The sequence below is a fragment of the Sipha flava genome, unplaced genomic scaffold (assembly GCF_003268045.1).
Source record: "Sipha flava isolate LNK unplaced genomic scaffold, YSA_version1 524_pilon_pilon, whole genome shotgun sequence".
Lineage (NCBI taxonomy): Eukaryota > Metazoa > Arthropoda > Insecta > Hemiptera > Aphididae > Sipha > Sipha flava.
The window spans coordinates 22,416-41,296 of NW_020273493.1; the positions used below are offsets into that span (position 1 = coordinate 22,416).

The window sequence follows — 18,881 nt, forward strand, 5'->3', positions numbered from 1 at the left end:
TTTCGACAGAATAGTTGTCTAATTGATTTTTTGTTCTATCAGGACTAATTTCAGCATTTATCAATGTAATTTCGGATAGGGTGGATGGTTCATTGTTTTTACTGATGGTCGAATCTGTTTCGACAGAATAATTGTCTGATTGATTTTTGCTTCCATCAATACTAATTTCAGCATTTGTCAATGTAATTTCGGATAGGGTGGATAATGGTCCATTGTTTTTACTGATGACTGAATCGATTGATTCATCAGTTTGGTTCTCCAATATGATGTTTTTTGTTCTTGGTTCCCCAATAGCATTTCTTATTTTACATTCCGATCTGATAAATAATGATTTACTCACCTTTAGGATGTTATTTTTTTTATGCTTCTTTGAATTTAGCTTTTCAACAGTATAGTTATCGCATTTGATATTTGTTGTTCTTGGTTCTCTTATAGGATTATTCTCAGTATTTGTCACTTTAGTTTCTGTAGATAATGATTTATTAACCTGTATGATACCATTATTTGTAATGTTGGTCGAATCAGACTTTTCAACGGAATGGTTCACTAAGTTTTTATTTTTAACATGAATCGATTCAAATTTGGATCTGATAGTAGCAGCATTTTTTGGCTTTAAATGAATTCTCCGTTTACTGTTGGTTGTATCTGACTTTTGAATAGGATGGTTCACCATATTCTCAATATTTGTTGTTTTATCTTTACATCTGTAAAAAAAAGAATTAATGTCACATATAACATCATTATTTTTATTTTTGGGCGAATTTGGTATTTCAACATGTTGGTTCTCCAAATCGATATTTTTTTTAATTTGTTTCCTAATAACATCAAACTCATTCATACTTTTGATTTTGTCTGGTATTACAATATGATTATTCCATTTATTCTTATTTTTACTCATCTCGTTTTTATGGTCATCCATAGTATTCAATGATATTTCATCAACATTGTTAGGAGATAAACTTCTGATACTTAGAATATCATTATTTTTACTATTTGTCAAATCTATAATTTCACCATCAACGTTTTCAAATTGAATCTTTTTTGGTTCTTTTATAGTCTTCTCTTTGTCATATTCTAATTTTACTAAGTCAATTAAAATTGACAAATTATCATTAATTGTGGTTGGTTCAAATATATTTTTTTTCTTTAACATGACTGATTTATGTTGTTCAGAAATAAACATATATTTTTCATGCTCAGCCCTAGTAAAGTAATTATCTGCGTCAGCTATTATATCATATCCAAGGTCTGTTTGTAAATAGCTTTTATTTATATAAATAAATTTAAAAACAGCACAAACACCTAAAAACTCTTTTGATACAAACCAATTTTTCCATAATCTAACATCATAATGTTTTATATATTTTTTTATAATATCAATAAACAATTCAAATGTATTCTTTAATTTGGCTGATGGAATTGAAGATATTTCAGCAAATAAGCAAAATACATAAATAAAACAACGTAAAAGGTATAGGACATTCATTTCTATATCGATGAATGCATACACAAGGCTTAATATTAACTGTCCAATCACCTCAGATTGGAAAGTCGACCAAAGTAAATGAAATTTAAACACAAATTTATCCTTAGCTAAATATGCCGCTAATTTTTTTATTATATCAAAATTGGAGAGTGTAAATTTTTTTTTCATATATCTACATCTGTTGATACCAAATTCTAAGCCCATAGATCTTACATTCTCAATTTCTATTAATATATTTTCATCAGTATTAACTATATTCACCCACTTGTTTTTAGAAATTCCAATATCTTTCAAATTGATGTCTATAACATTTGTTTCCATTTCGAGGATTCTAGAATCAACATCTCCGTTACATTTGTTAGTTTCAAGATATTCAATAATATGGTCAATTGTATGCTGTTCATTTCCCCTACTATTTGGTCTTGATGAAATATTTTCTGAGTTCTTATCATCTAGAACATTATTTATTAATTCAGTAGAATTCTTGGTATCTAAGATATTTTTATTCATTTGAGTAATTTTTGTAGAACAGTCATTCTCTTGAACATTCAAATAACCTATAAGAAAATTTATTATATTATTGTTTTCAATTAAAATAATATTTTCAGAATTACCATCATTTTGAAAATTCAAATTATTGACAACAGTTTGATCTGTAATTTCCATAGTAGTATTACTTGTTTCAATTTCAGTTTGTTTAGAGCTTACAGGAACTTGAATATTGATATTATTATTCAGTTTGTCATTAATTGATACATTCATTTCTTTTAATATGTTTTGTGTTACATTTGATTTTTTATTGACATTAGAAGTTCTATTCTTGAGTGGAATAGGATGTTTAAGCACTTTAGAACTGATAGAAGATTGAGAAGTTGTTGTCAGTTCAGAAGAATTTTTTGGTGAATGATGAAGACTGTGAGATTTTTGAAGACTACAAATTTTATTGTTATTTTCAGTATTTTTACTTTTTTCTTTTAAATTTGTTTTAAATTGTTCTTTCATAAATTTTTCATCTGACTCAAAGTATTTTGATCCAAATAATTTTTTAATTTTTTTATTAATTGTCTCTTTTTGAATTGTACGATAAATACAGTGAAAAATATTTTTCTTTTTAGGGTTTTGTTTTATATCCTCTATACATGTTAAAATCCTGGAAAATAATTAAATAATTTATTAGTATATATCATAAGAATTAATTTATTTAAGATAAATTTACTTTTTCTTAACTTCTGATGTCGGTGGTTCTACTGGGAAAACAAAAAGTACTTTTATTTTATTTTCTAACTGTTTTATCATAGCTCTGGATTGTTTTAAATTGCCATTTGTTGCACTGTAACTTTGAATAAGTATCTAAAAGATAAAATTAATAAATTAAACTACAAAATAACTAGATAATTAACTACGATTAGATTTAAAACATTTTCATTTATTTTCATTTGGTGTAGCACAAAATAATAATCAAGCGAGTTTAAACCATAACTAAGATGAAAATCAAGAATTATTTTTTATAAGAAATATTAAAAATGTAAATACAATGACTAAAAATAAACAATTATCAAATAAAAATATATATAAATTTACATCATACATTTCTACAAACTGAAAATAATCGTAAAAAGCAATTAATTAGAGGTAACTAAGGAAGCAATCATCGCTACTACAGACAAAGCAGCAGAGTTGGTAACTTTTTTAACCTGTATAATTCAATTAATATTGAATATAAAGCTCAAAATTATCAACAAAGGTATTTATTGTCATTTGAAATTAAAAATCTTAAGTAAGTATTGGTGATTCAATGGAATAACTTAACAGGTATTATAAAACATTTAAAAATATTTTATCTATATTTTCAACTCAATAAGATGTCAATAAATGCCAAAAAGTTGTACATTTTTTATAGTTATGAATAGTTTTTATGTATATTATTAATTTATTAACAACATCAGATTTATTTTTTTGGAATTCAAAATAATTTTTTTTGCATATTTAATATATTTTTTCATGCATATTTTGCCTTTTTTAGCTCCTACAACTTCTGAGGGCTACGATATGATTGCGCGTGGTCCTTATCGATGGTACCATTTTAGGTGTACGACTACGTGGGCTATAATATTTATACTTCTATAAAACATTGCCAAATATATAGTTGCACGGTAAATCGAATTGTGGCGATTATTATTTAATATTTCCGAAACCAGAAAACTTTTTATCGTTTAAATTCCATCACATTTATCTGGAATTATTATCTTTATTGTAAATCCTCGAATAGGTACGATCATACTATACTATCTTTATAATTTATACCTATGCAGTGTATGGGTAGCAAGATGCATGGGTGCATATAGTATGCAAGATGTATCTACCCTATTTACTGTCAGTTGTGTTTTAGTTGAGTAAATTTCGACACATCAGACACAGGATATGTCAGATGAAGGGGCTGTAAAAAGCAGGTACGCCTACAGTATTCATGACAACTGATGATTCCATTTTAAAAAATGCTAGTGAGCATAACCACCCTGCAGATTCAGTTTAAAAAATCGATAGGTTAAATTAACTTATTAACTTAACTTATTTTCTTACAAATTAACTTGAAATTAACGTATTATTTTTTTGTTTATCCCAATTAAGTTAATTTTGATTTCCAAGACCAGAAAAATACTTTTGTAAAATATCGCATTCGATAATAAGTTCATGGGATTTAAAAAAATATAAAAATAAAAATGTCGAAGAATTTTTAAATGAGACCATAATATATATATATCTCAGTATTAACTATTGATAGGGGTCCCATCGTGCTCGGGAAAAGTATTCAACCGTCTGCAGACTATTGAGTAAAAATAGTCATGCCATCCATGAATTACATTATCATTGTCATGAAAAGTAGCCGTAAATCTATATAATAAAAATAGGTACATATTATCGTTGACTAAATAATTCTTAATAATAATTCTACTCTATTATTATTAAAATTATTCCAGAATCTATGATATTATTAAATATTATCGAATAAGAGAAGAAATGAAAGAATTTTTATACGACTTAAACCGTTTAATTACTTTTATGGATAATGTTATTTAGATATTAGCCATATGAATCTGGATAATGTTAAATATTGGTGGAGAAAATCCGAAATATAGATATTTGCCAAACGCAGTGGCTAAACTTGTGATTAGCCGGCTAAACTTGAGTTTAGCTATACTCCTAACACTAGCGGTAACATATTTATGTTAAGGGTAATGTTAACATTTGGATAATGTCGACATCCAGCTAGTCAACATTAGCCAACTGTTATCATTACCCGCCATGAATATTATTAAATGTTAGCTAATGTCAATGTCAACCGGATAATATGATATTAGCCAAGAACTTTTGGATAATGTCTTAACAACCATAAAAATTTAAAGTGCATGAGATAAAATCATTGTAAATCATAAATAATATTAAATATATTTAACATACAATAAATTAGTAATTACCATAAAATACATAATATTATTAACATGAATTTATTTTTTATTTTTAATAATCTAATCTACTAATGATACAATATTGAATTTCATTTTATGTTATAAATTATTTCTTAAAATATTATTTTAAGTACCAATAGAATTAAAACGCAAATGTATTAACCTTTATTATTACATGGCACGCTTCCGTGACATTTTGAACTGCACAAAATGCTAGATGATTTGCATTTATACATCGATATATTGTTCACTTTATCGGTAAGATAACTGACTAACTCGGTTACAAGTCAAGATAAAATATTATATTCTGGAAGTCCGACGCTTTATTATTGTATAGAATGCTAATAAAAACTTTATAGTCTATGTAATATACAACTTTTAACATTATCCAATATTGACTGGTTAAGATTAACATTATCCGGATAATGTTAATAATTCCTGCTTATAAATGAAAAATTACATATTAGCCATAACAGATGGCTAATGTTGACATTAGCCGGATAATGTCAACGTTATCCAAATGTTAACATTACCCGTAACATATATATATATATATATACACACATAAAATAATTATTAAATAACTTTGGCAACGTCGCATCTAATTTCACGCGCAGTTGTACACCTTAGAAGGGTAGTAATCATGTTCTTTGTTATTCCCGCACCATGCGCAGTGGTATACATACAAAGATAATCCGCGGGCAATCGTACTCCGGCACTTCCGAGCCCTATTAATTACTATAATACTATTTTTGTTAACAATTAAAAAAACTTACCCTTTCTAATTGTTCTTTTTGTTTATCTTCATCTAATGACAACATGTGGTTTTTAAAGTCTTGATTAATACATTCTTCGCTTATATTCTGGAAATCTAAAATAAAATTAAAATTAATATCGAGATATAATTAATAATTGTTATATTAGTAGTTAGATATTGCAACAGCAATAATTTATTATGAAATTATGGACTACGACCTATTAATATACATAAAAATATGTTATTATATTAATTTTTATAATAAAACATACTTATATAGTACCATTTTCATAGATTAAAGAGTTAAACAAAAATATCAGACAATATATCAGAAATACCATAAAAACAACTAAATAAAAATATAACATAATTCTGAAAATTATTTATTGTTGGAACAGCAAAAAAAAAACTCATTGTAGGCACGAGACAATAAGTCATGTATACATTCAACTCGATGTAAAAGAAGATTGCTCAATCATTCGTTATTAATTATTCTACAAAATTATATTAAACTCGAATGTTTCGTCTAAACAAAACGTCTAAACAAAAGATGGAGGATCGCCAAAATAATTCTTGCACTGAGCGCTGAAAAAGCTAAATCCGGCCCTGTTTCTAAGAAAATACAATCAGAAGCAATCAAATTATCAAAAGAAATTGACGAGGCGATCCAACAGCATATATTAGGATCTAGACACTCAGTGAAGAAGCTTATCTGATACTTCTGATATTGTCATGGACGTTTTAAATAAAATAACCGTAATAGCATCATCAGTAGTTATTATTATATTTGAAATATTTTTGTTAATACTTAAACATTGTCACTTTTGAGTAACAAACGCTTGGCACTTAACAATATTATAATATAACATAATATGAATAATTATAATTAAATTTTATTATATTTTGTATAATTATGTACTTACCTCTTAGTAAAAATCTTTTAGTTCGATCATAGTGTTGATCAGTAATCAGAGAATCATTTCTAGTGGATGAGTTTAAAATATCTGGAGGCTGAAAGATAAAAACAAAAGTACCTACATTAAAACTTAGTATAAATTACAAATCAGTTCCAATTATTAAATAAATTACAAAATCTAAAATCCCGTTTAAAATTAATTATAATTTATATTATTCTTATTTGTTTTACACAAAAAAAATTTATACAAAATTGTATCAAGTATATAATCAATAAATAAAATATATAAATAAAAAATTTTCTTACTTAATTGAAATATTATCATTTTATATAGTATTTGTTTATTTTAATATATTTATACATATTTTTTGTCCGAACTATGTTTATCGGTAATTAATTTCCCAAAAACATTTTATAATTAGGTACATTGGGCGATACCAAATAATACGGGCCAAGTATTTTCCAACACGAAAATTATAACGAACTGATTTATGTATTACAAATATGTATACTCTATTCCAGTGATCTTCAACTGGTGGGTCACACCCCATTTTTGGGTCACGTAAAATTTAAAATTTGATCGCAATAATTCTTCTTTTTAAAATAAAAATTAGGTTTGTAAAATTATATAAAGTACAAACATTTTTTCTAATTATTAAGCTTAGAAAATTAATAAATGTAAATACAATTCAAAAATTGTTATAATATATTATGTATCAACAATATTGTATAATTTAAATTTTATATTATAATATTATAATAGATATAAAATCAGTTTCATATACTGGTATGATTTAATAAGTATGACATTGAATATAATAATTTATAAATAAACCGGGCTATTAATAAAATTAATTTATATTGTTATCGTTAAAGAGTCGCATAATTTACGAATATTATGGATGTTGTTGCTGTGTTTGCCCCATACATGATCAGTTTAACTGTGTAAATAACTGAGTATAAATTGTACAGTTATCTGAACTGAAGGTGTGTGGGCTCAAAATTTTTTAGTTCAGTATAGTACGGAAATCGTTCGGTTATAACAGTGCACAGTTCGTGTTTTTAATAATGTTTGGTAGCACCTTTTTTTTAAGTGATGCGTGTGACACTCACTAAAAGAAATACGAGACAAGACTGTGTGATTCCCCGAGCTAACTACACAGTTTATCGGTAAAAAGTAAAACTAATTACACAGGTCAAAAACAAGAGTAAAAATTTACTAAAACTGCACAGTTACCTCAGTCAATCGCTCATACATGGCGCCACACGTTATAAACTGCACAGTTTAACTGATCGTATGTGGGGTCCTTAAAACACTTTAGAACATTTCGCAGAACTGAGAAAACGAATAACAGAGAGTTCACACAAGATCGGGGCATATAAGGAAGTACAAAACAGACCCATATTCAGATGGGTTTTAGTCTGAAGTAGCGAGCACCTTCACTGTTTTATAATTTAATTGTTTGGACATAGAAATTTCACAAAAAAAATTTTTGAACTTGGAATTATTTTTACAATAAATCACAATTAATTTAGAGTTTAGTTAATGTTTTAAAAACCCTAATTCATTTTTTAACAAGGAATCTGCTTAGCTGACGGTACACAACAGAATCTAGGAATATATTTACTTAAATATTTTATTTATTTATGTACACTGCTAAAATTTACAATAAATAATGTTCCTTGTTTTAATCTAAAATAGTCTTGAAGTCCACTGGGTGTTGATCCCGATTATTCCTGTAGAATATTGGTTTAGATACTTTTATATTATTATTTCTATGTATTTTTGACCTTGGTATACTGTTTTCACTTTTGTAAGTCCATTTTGTTTCTAAGTTCTTGTATCGTTGTTCCTTTTCTTCCATTCATTATATCATATGCTTGTGCTGTTATTCTAACCTAACCGATTCTTGACTTTTGCGCAGTGGTTTGTTGATTTTTTACGACCCAAAATCAAGTAATTTTGTCCAGGCGCCAATTGTAACCATTTATTTTAAAAGATGTATTAATAAAAATATATAAGTTACATTACTTTTGTTTATAATGATAATAAGATTTTACAACAAATTACGAGTGATATTTTATTTGTAATTTATCACATATATAGGTATGGTATAATATTATAATGATATTATTACTGAAGGTTGCCTATGTCACGTCCTGCGTAATCACGTAATAAAAAATAAATTATAAGGAGGTTCCCATGAACATCAAAAAAAACCACAATTATGGATAAGTTAGATTATTTATTATGTTCACGTCGTTATTATACTGGAAATTACAATAAGGGAGCTTTAGGAATATCGAAATCACAAGCGTAGATAAGTGAAATGGTTCACATTAACGTTTTATGGGAAATTGAAATAAAATAGTCAATCAAAACAATAGTGACCACATCCTGGACATCTGCGTCAGTAATTATGAGCTGGTCGGGAGATAGCACACACACACTCAGAATCAATAAAGAAATATCATATTTATATTATCACTTTCACATACACACTTACATATATCGGATATAAAAGGGACCAGAAAACAAGGGCAAATCAGACGAGTTTTGGCTATGCGGCACTGAACACCTTCACGTCAGTGTATGTCATGGTCTGAACTTGGAAAAATTTTGAACTATTTTTATAAAGTATAATTGTTAGGACTTAGAATATTTACATTTAATATAATTTATTGCAATTAGAATAATTTTAACAGTTTTAATAAATTACATCATCACAACTGGCTTTCATTATTTCTACATTATCTTTACATCCAAGCGTTGACTAGATTACTATTACAGGAATCAACGATCAAACAGTTGGCACGAAATACCTAAGTTGAACTATAATATATTCAATGTTGCCAAATTATTTTGAATGTCGCCGAAGTTGATCTGAACGCTGTTGAATATGAACTGCACTTGTAGTTCTTGTATACGGAAAAACAAAGTAGACAGATAGTTTCACGGCGAGCCGCTAAAATAGTCAGTCTTAAAAGACTCTTTCTACATTTACTTATTGCCAGAATACTGTTTTCACAGGTTATATTAATAAATAGTAACTATGTATAAAAAGCTTGGTCAGTGGGGTGGACTCATACAATATATAATATATTCTAGTAGCCGATGGGAGAGAAGGTGGTTTCAATACTGAAGCACAGTCATTTCTATGTTTATTCGTCCACGAGTTCATGATGTGCAGTCTCTGCATTGACAATATCTCCATGCCGATATACTCCACATATTATATCATTCCCAATATTACAAGTTACCAAATGTATCTGACACGGATTTCTTTTTGAATCAAGTCCACAATAAACCATTAATATTTTGTAACAATAGATTACAGTTACAAGTAGTCACGATTTCGAAGTAATACTGATACCAGTGCTCTTTACTGTTACCTGTATGTGTGGAAATGACCGCTTGGACTTTTTAAACGTTAGACATGACGCACTCTGTCGATATGTCTGTAGTTCTAATCTCGTTACAAGTTCAACAAATTCATCCGATTGTTGCGTGCCGTCGCTCAATCGTATTTGATAGTTAAGTTTTTAAGGATAATACTTCAATAAAAATACTTAATTGTAATTTAAACTGTTTATTCAATAATTTTTCTAAGTACAAAACATTAATTTAAGAAATAATGTGGCGTGAAGGTGCTTGCGACTGTACATGTAAACCACATCTGAATATTGGTCTATTCCCCTTATATACTTAGGTCCCGTGGAGAGCAAATGTGCAACGCTGTGCGAAAGTTGTTTTCCAAATGTCAGATTACCTTAGTGGCCTTGTCAATATTACTATTCGCGCATTTTCCATTAGTGACTCGGACCTACCAATGTCAACCACCTGTCATCTGTCATCTGGCTTGCCATTATCTATATTCCGTGCACTTAACGAATCCGCTTTTTACACATGTCTTACTGATGCCTAATTATAATAATGTTTTTAATATTTATTACATACTATCTGTCTTCGTAATATGTGTTTGCGTTACCCTCTGTTTTAAACTAATAGTTCCTTTCTATTATTGCGAATATTATATTACTCATAATCATTCTGCGATCTCTACTATTTATAATTTATGTGGACCCGCTTGTACTGTAAGAGTCGTAAGGACCTACATTCATGTATGTCCGCAACACGATACTCTATGAAAATATGTAGAATCACGTTACCCACAAAGCTCAGAAATTATTGTATATACACAAAATTGGTTGTTAGATACCTTGAATGTCACAGAATTAACAAATTAATGTAACAAATTTACTAAAGTACGTCAATTACAGAAATTATTAACAGAAGATCGGAAAATGTAAAATTAATTTATTATTACTCATTTATTATACATAAGGATTGTATATATAGAAAGTCAGATCCGTTGATAATATATATATATATATAAAAAGATGAATAAATGATTTTTCATTTTTAGCGACAGTAAGTTTAATATAGAAAGTAAAGACAAATATTTATAATATTTTTTTACGATTCAAGTTAAGGCTTTAACGATCGCAACATCACTGAAATCTAATGCGATATCAATATAAACAAAGAATAGTACAGTAATACCAATATTTTCACACTCAATTAGAAAAATTTTTAGATTAAACTTACTACAGTTTTAATTGACGTATTTTAAAACACATTATTAAACAAGACTTACTAGTTACATTATGTCATCGATAAGGTTGATCATTTATATTAATTGTATAAATATACTTTTATTTCATTTACTATTTTTAAAATATTACTAAATATCCACTAATAACTATTTTTATGTATAAGACTACTTTTAAGTTCTTAAATATTCATTTATATATAAGGAAAAACACTATAATATAAATATCTAATCTTCCTACATTGTTTTGATAGTTACTTTAAGCATTGATTATAGAATAGATAGATAGCCCAAGCAATGATAATAATTGGCTACCACTTTTGTGACACAATCGTTATGAAGCGGTAGTGTAAATTATGACGCATATATCTCTATCATAGATTAATGAGAGTTTCCAGGGTCGCTGTCGTTCTAATAATAGAATATTTGTTCAAATGAAATGGAAAATTAAGATACCATTGTTTATAATGTTACGTGATACCCAATAAAAACAGGTACCTATCGTAATGATGTTGATGGATCAGGGTAAATTGATTCAATGATTAATTTAAACACTTGTAAACACTTTAATAAATACAGATACAAATACAAACACAGATATAAATTATAAATTTGCGCGCTAACAATATCGAAGACGAAACTCAGAAGGGCTTGGTCTGATAGCTGGACACGTCTGCCGTTGGTGGTGAAACGGAGCCTTTATATACTCTGTTTGATTCTGTTTTAATTGTGTTGTTTTCGACACGTGGTTGTCCTTGGTCTTGATCGTCATATTCGAATGATGATATTGTTTGCGGTTGTTTGTAATTCGCGCGTGGCACTCATTAAAGTTTATGTGTGCAATAGTTATTCTTGGTACGTTTTTCCTTATATGACTCAGGAATATGCGTATTATTATTTCTTAGTAATATATGCATATTACAATAACATTGCTTATATTATTATCGATGGAATCTCGATACTATTGATTAATATTATATTATTATCTGATTTTAAATGTTTTGTACATCGTGTGTTTTACATTTGTATCTTTTGTGACTTTGTGTATTATTGACAAACGCACAAATTAAAATATCAGGTAGTAAATGTAAATGTAATAAAACCACCAAATAAAGTAAATTGCAATTTTTCAACATCATCTTCAGATTCCGACACTCAATGTTTATCTATTTTATCTCTTTCTTCTATATCATTCGCTGAGGATTCTATTGATAATGATAATATAAATTGTAATGTTAGTTTGGAGGACTGTTCCGTTACATACTTTGTAGGATATTTGGGCTATAAATGTATGAATAAATTCAATTGTAAACTTTGTCAGCATGAATTATTTACACACAAAAACTTAAATGATAAAAAACAATGTTCTACATAATAAAAATTAGTAAAAGTGGACTTGAAGCACTATCAAATAACTTGACTTTAATAATGTCATAAATAAAATTTTAAATATTTTTGAAAATAATTATAAAAACTATTTGCATAACAAAAAAATCAAATGATAATTAATTGAACGTATAAAACATAATAATACAATTATAAAATGGCTAGATGAATCAATGGAAAACTGTATAGAACATAATATTTATATAACTGAACATCTTTTAATATGGAAAATATTTAACAAAACAAAAATGTTTTCAACATTATCAAAATAAGCAAAACTTTCAAAATTAAAAATATTAAATCATATTTAAATATATCTAATAATAGTTAATTACCCGACTACCATTCATTTTTTCAATATTAAATATTATATAAATATATATTAACTAGTTATAAATCTATTTAAATTAAAAATGCCCTTTTCAGGGCAATTAGTTTAAAAGTTAAAACAATAATTTCTAAATTGTAAGACATTTTGTAATGTTATAAAATAGTTCTTTCGAATATTTTATATGTTGATAATATAAAAAATATACTTTTCTCTAACTTAAGAATTAATACTTTTTATTTATTTACACCTGCATTTGCATATTTTGGGGGTGGGAGGTTTGGACCATTCCGCATTCGTACCTGGCAAATGCAATTTTAAATTTTGCCGAGTCAGCGTTCAACTTTTACATTTAGTTATCCAAAAATGTATACAAATATATATTATATAATAAAATATTAAATACATATAATCTTTTCTTTTTTTTTAAACACTATATCCTTAATCAAATAACTAAATATTTATATACAAATATGTTTATTATTATAAATGAATTTATTAAATTTAAATTACATACAGCTACAGACTTTTAATAATACTTGTATACTTGTTAAACAGTGTTTGAGTAACTGTATATTATAAATTAATTTTAATTTTTAATTTTAATTAATATTATAAATAGCGTTTAGAATGGAATATTTTTTTGTATACAGATATTTCGTTGTGGGGCAATTTCGATAATAAGTCAATCAACCAATGATGAAAACAAAAATAATAAAATGTAATTTTAAAAAAAAATATTTATTCGTTCGTACAAGGCTATCTCTCGGGAACTTTTAATATCATAATTTTAATTCCCGATTTTTCCTATACCATGGTCCATCTATCTACTATCTCGTATTCTATAATCAATGCTTCAAGCCTCATTCAACATGTATCTTATTAAAGGAGCTGGAGCAAGTATCTTTTAACGTAGATTATAATATCGATATATATATATATATATATATTATTTAATCTATGCTTTTAAGGAGTAATATCTAGGCATTTCGTAAAACATTAATATATCAATATCAATGTGTGAGAAATAATTGTATTGAATTCCGTTATCGCGACCGCCCGCGAACAACATTACAAATTCTCGGAACTACGGTCTACGATAAAGGTGCGTTTACATTAGGCTGCGTCCAGACTACACGACCAAGGTAACCGAACGCCAATGTCTCCACATTCGGCGTTGGCTGTGTATAGATATGAGAACGATGGCATACTGCCTAAACTCATTCCGAATTCGTCATTAATCCGCGTTTGGAAGCCTTCGCTGGTTTAAACGGCGAACGCACACAATTTATTTTATATATCCGATCGAACCAAATGTTAACGAAGACCAAAATATCAACCAATCGTGTCTAAACTGATAACGAATTCCTTTGATGTACCGCTCCCCGAGCGAGGGCAACTGAAGACACATTCGCCGTTGTCGTTCGTTCGATGGCGCTGTCTACTCCTAGACCAACATCACCGAATAAGGTCGTCACATGTGCCTTCGGTACCCTTGGTCGTCTAGTCTGGACGCGGGTTTAGAGCCCGCATACGAACGAATGGCGCACGAAGATTCGCTATATCGTTTACATTAGTGCGTTCGTTCGTGAGCTCAAGGTTCGCCTCCAGATACACCTAGTATACTTAGTATCGATCAAACTGTTGTCGAGAGAAGTCGTGTTGCCAAAATCACGTGTGTTTAATTTAAAAATTCAAACATTTCTACAAGATCCTAGTAGACTCTCCATTTTTTTCTCCGTTTCGTTCAAATCTCGTTTTAATTCATTGGCTATTTCCAACCAGAAGTCAATTTTTTTCTTGCCCATTTTATAATGGGTATGTTCATGATCCCATAGAATTTGTCTTGATTTATATAAATTTATAAGATGTGAACATTCATCTCCGTCCACTCCACAATTGAGTCAAAATAAAATATTTAACATAAAATACGATGCAAACAACGCATACTGGCCGAATGCCGTTCAAATTGAATGGATGGTTTGTTTGATCTTACCACTCTTTAGTCGATCACGACCGCACGCGAACGAACGTCTTCGTTCGTATGTGATCGGGACTTTATGCGTGCGGTTGTGTTTGTGCGCCATTCGTTCGTATGCGGGCTCTATTGTAAACGCACTTTAATAATCAAAATAAATTATGGAAACGACAGAAAAACGAAATTTATATAAAGTAATAATATTTAATATGTGAATATATAACAATTATTAGATAAACGCCACATCCCGTATTAACAGAAAATCTCCATACTTAGAACCCACATATCACAAACCACGTCCTGTATTGAATAAGTCACGAGACAAAGAACGATAACGAGTTCACACGAAATCAGAGTATAAAAGAGAGTCCCAAATATACCCATTTTCAGAAGTGATTTAGTCCTGATATAGTGTGCACCTTCACGCCAGTTTGTTTAATACAGTGGTGGCCAAACTTTTTTTTCCTCGGGCCATAAAAAACAACTTTTTTTTATCGCGGGCCATAAAAAAATGCATTCTAAATTTTTTTTTACGTAAATGCAAAATATTACAGTTATACAAATAAGTGCTGTAATATAGAAGACTTTCGCGGGCCAGATATTAAATGATGGCGGGCCGGAGTTGGCCCGCGGGCCGTAGTTTGGCCACCACTGGTTTAATACATTAATTATTTGGACTTAGAATATTTTTGGTAAGTTAATAAATATTTGGATTTAGAATTATTTCACGATAAAGTAATTTACTTAAAGTTGAGAGTTCATTATTTCCTACATATCATAATTCTACATTGACTGGAAGCTGTTCACATTGATTGAAGTCTACTCTCGTTGCACTGTCGGTACACACAGACCGGCACGCAACAGTCTTTACAAACAACTTTATAGGGGAGAACCACTTACCAAATATAATTTCATTAGAATGGTTATTAATATATGAATGTACACGGCATCGATAGTATAAAAATAATTTAATTAATTAAAAATAAGGGTGAAAGAGAGTCATAAATATCATTGTACGGGAAAGTCACATACCACATAAATAATATTGGAAGCTATAATATAATTATTAATTATCCTTAGGCTCCCGTATATGCTCGTTAGTAATTATTAATTACTAATAAGCATATACGGGCACGAATAGAACAGGGTGATTTAACATCGATTGACCACAACGTACGGAATTATAATTTATAATTCTATTTATAGGCATAATTTGCGAGACCAACAGTTATTGTTGGTTACAATAAAAAGTTACAATAAAAAAAACCTACACGCTAGCGCCAGTTTACTTAATAAATTAATCGGACTTAGATATACAATATTATATACTTACAATAAATAAAATTTAATTTAAAGTTGAGTTATTCTTTTAAACATCCCCATCCACACTTTTTAATAAAGAACCGTTGAATTGACAACACGCAACAACAGACATAATAAACATGGTTTCCATGGACACGCATTTACGACGATTTTTATGCGAGTAAATGCAATACTATATAATTATCATATTCGAGATCTAATTTAATGAGGGATATAAATAACATAAAAAATAAAATATAATAACATGTTTCTAAATCCTGTTTTATCGTAAATCATTATATAGCGTACCGCTTAGTGCGATGAGTGTAAAACACAAATAATTGAACAGTTTTTTAATCAATGTATTAATTTGATACGTGTGAAATGAACTCTTGATTTTACAATAATACCTAACTTTATTATAAATAATTTTAAGTCCAGATATTACGAATCAAAATAATTCTAAGTCCAATTATTGCGTTTATTTTAATCAAAATAATTCTAAGTCCAATTAATTTATTCATTAATGTGACTTAATACGTTTAATTAATGAATAAAAATTAAATAATAAATAACTCAATTAATGCGCTATGTAAACTGGCGTGAAGGTGCTATAATCAAACACATCTGATTGTTGGTCTGTTTGGGACTACTTTATATACCCCGTTTCCGTGTGATAATGTGGTTCATCCTTTTTCCAAGAGTTGAATTTGACATGGTTTAGGTATGTTTTAAATAATAATTTATACTTACATTATTATAAATTAAGCTTTTTGCACCAATCCGCTAAAATTGTATCGTAATTAGCTACCGTATATTTGAGTGGTTGCCTCACGACTTCTGCGAATCGCATAACTACTTTTATAACTAATGACGATAGAATTTCGTGACTTGTATTCGCGTATTTATTTTACCCGACAGTTTTTCGGTTATTGCAACTGAACTACTGGTGCCTATATATATATATATATATATTGATTATAATAAGAATCCTAATTCTAATCCTATAAATGCTATTTAAATACTATTTAACTTTAAAACTATATTCTAGCCGCAATAGAAAGCACCATTGTTTTATTGTATTGAAAACTAGAGATAAAGGAGCAAAAAAAAAAAAACTAAAGAATTTCAAAATAAAGAATGTTCGTCCGGTAAAGAAGAAATATACAATTATATTATAACTACTATAATTTAATATAATATAAAATTTGATTACAAGAAAGGATATGCATGCCAAGTAGGCTCACCTGAGTAATTATTTAATATTTAAATCATGTATTTGAATACTTTTTCAATCATTTTTAGTCAAATACAAGATTACAACCGATGGTGTATTTACAAGCCAGGTACTGTGGCACATTCATATGAGCTTATTTCTATAATAAATGTAAATCTATTAATACTATAACAGGGTATTTACATTTTACATTATAGAGCGTAAAGCTAATATTTTTAATAATGGTTAGCGACCTGAAGAATTTTTGTTGGCGGCCGTTTTGCACTTTTATCTAAGAATTTGAATAAATAAATAAAAATGAAATACTATCGAAAGCTGAAGATTGTTATCGAAAACTTCGTAATTTAATAAAATATTCGATTTCATTTCTGTGGAATAATTAATGTGAGCCAACGATCAACAGAAATCATAAACAAAAATAAATGAGTGGGAACGAGGTCCCTTAATAAGCGCGACATCAATATGTCACGGAATAAAATCTGGTGCAGTATTATGAATACCTAAGATTTGCTTCAACCAAGACTTGATTTCGACAGCATGCACGAATAACTGGCCGCCATAAATTCCACCATAACCAGTCTGTAGCAGTAGCTACAGCTAGCCAACAAACGGATGGCGCAAGTCCCGGCACGTTCCATAAGTGCCATCCGTTCGAGTTCAAAATATCGAAACACTTACCGGGTTCCAATCCAGCGGAGAAGCATTCCATTCGTCTTCGTCATCGGTAACATCGGGGTCGGCAAGTTCTATAACGTAACGTTCAAATGCAACTGCACAGCACCTCACAAAGTCCTGGTTGTGCAAAGGGAGATCAGTCTTTAAGAAATTATCAGTCTTTCGGTTTTTCTTTATCCTCGTAATTTGCTCGTCCTTCGACGACATTTGTTCTGTAATCGGCGGCGTATCATGATTCTCAGCACGGCGTTTCTTACGGCGGCAGAGTGAGCCATCACGCACGAACGCACTCATAGCTGTTGTTCGGCGTAAGGGACGCACTCGAACGGAATCATAGGAGGGGGCGGAGACGTTCGCGGAGTAGTTGGTGCACGCGCGAAGATAAAAATCCTTAAGAACGCGAGCGGTATTATTGGCGCGACGCAATTGATGACGTTGGCGATCCTGGCACGCAGATATGAATAGGAACACTGTTCATCAGCCGCGAGGACGGACGAGTTTCGGAACACCGCAGGCACGGACGCGAGACGGACTACGAACAACACGTAAAGAGACCGGACCAACAAATGAACCGCTGCGGCGACACCCGAGTGCCGTGGAGTGCGTGCGGTCGACCACAAGCCGAGCGCGCACGACGTACGACAGCTGCCGAACCGAAGGAATTACAGAAGAAAACCGGTGCAGCGCTGTCGTCTGCGAGGGTAAACGATGAGCGAACGAATACCGGTTTCGGTTT

General features: G+C 29.5%; 1 protein-coding gene across 2 annotated transcripts in view; it reads right to left on the reverse strand.

Moving 5' to 3' along the window:
* LOC112690878 (putative uncharacterized protein DDB_G0282133) overlaps positions 1 to 18,758 on the reverse strand; it is a 24,095-nt gene extending 5,337 nt beyond the window's left edge. Inside the window, exons 1-6 of one of the 2 annotated variants that reach the window (XM_025564983.1) lie at positions 18,149 to 18,758; positions 6,634 to 6,721; positions 5,730 to 5,824; positions 2,703 to 2,836; positions 2,101 to 2,636; positions 1 to 2,043 (exon numbers count right to left, since the gene is read on the reverse strand). In XM_025564983.1, the coding sequence (XP_025420768.1) occupies positions 1 to 2,043; positions 2,101 to 2,636; positions 2,703 to 2,836; positions 5,730 to 5,824; positions 6,634 to 6,721; positions 18,149 to 18,439 (3,187 nt within the window). In that variant the 5' untranslated portion in view covers positions 18,440 to 18,758. The remainder of the gene's footprint in view (positions 2,044 to 2,100; positions 2,637 to 2,702; positions 2,837 to 5,729; positions 5,825 to 6,633; positions 6,722 to 18,148) is intronic. The other variant, XM_025564984.1, reaches the window with a different exon arrangement.
* Between the last annotated feature and the right edge of the window lie 123 nt (positions 18,759 to 18,881).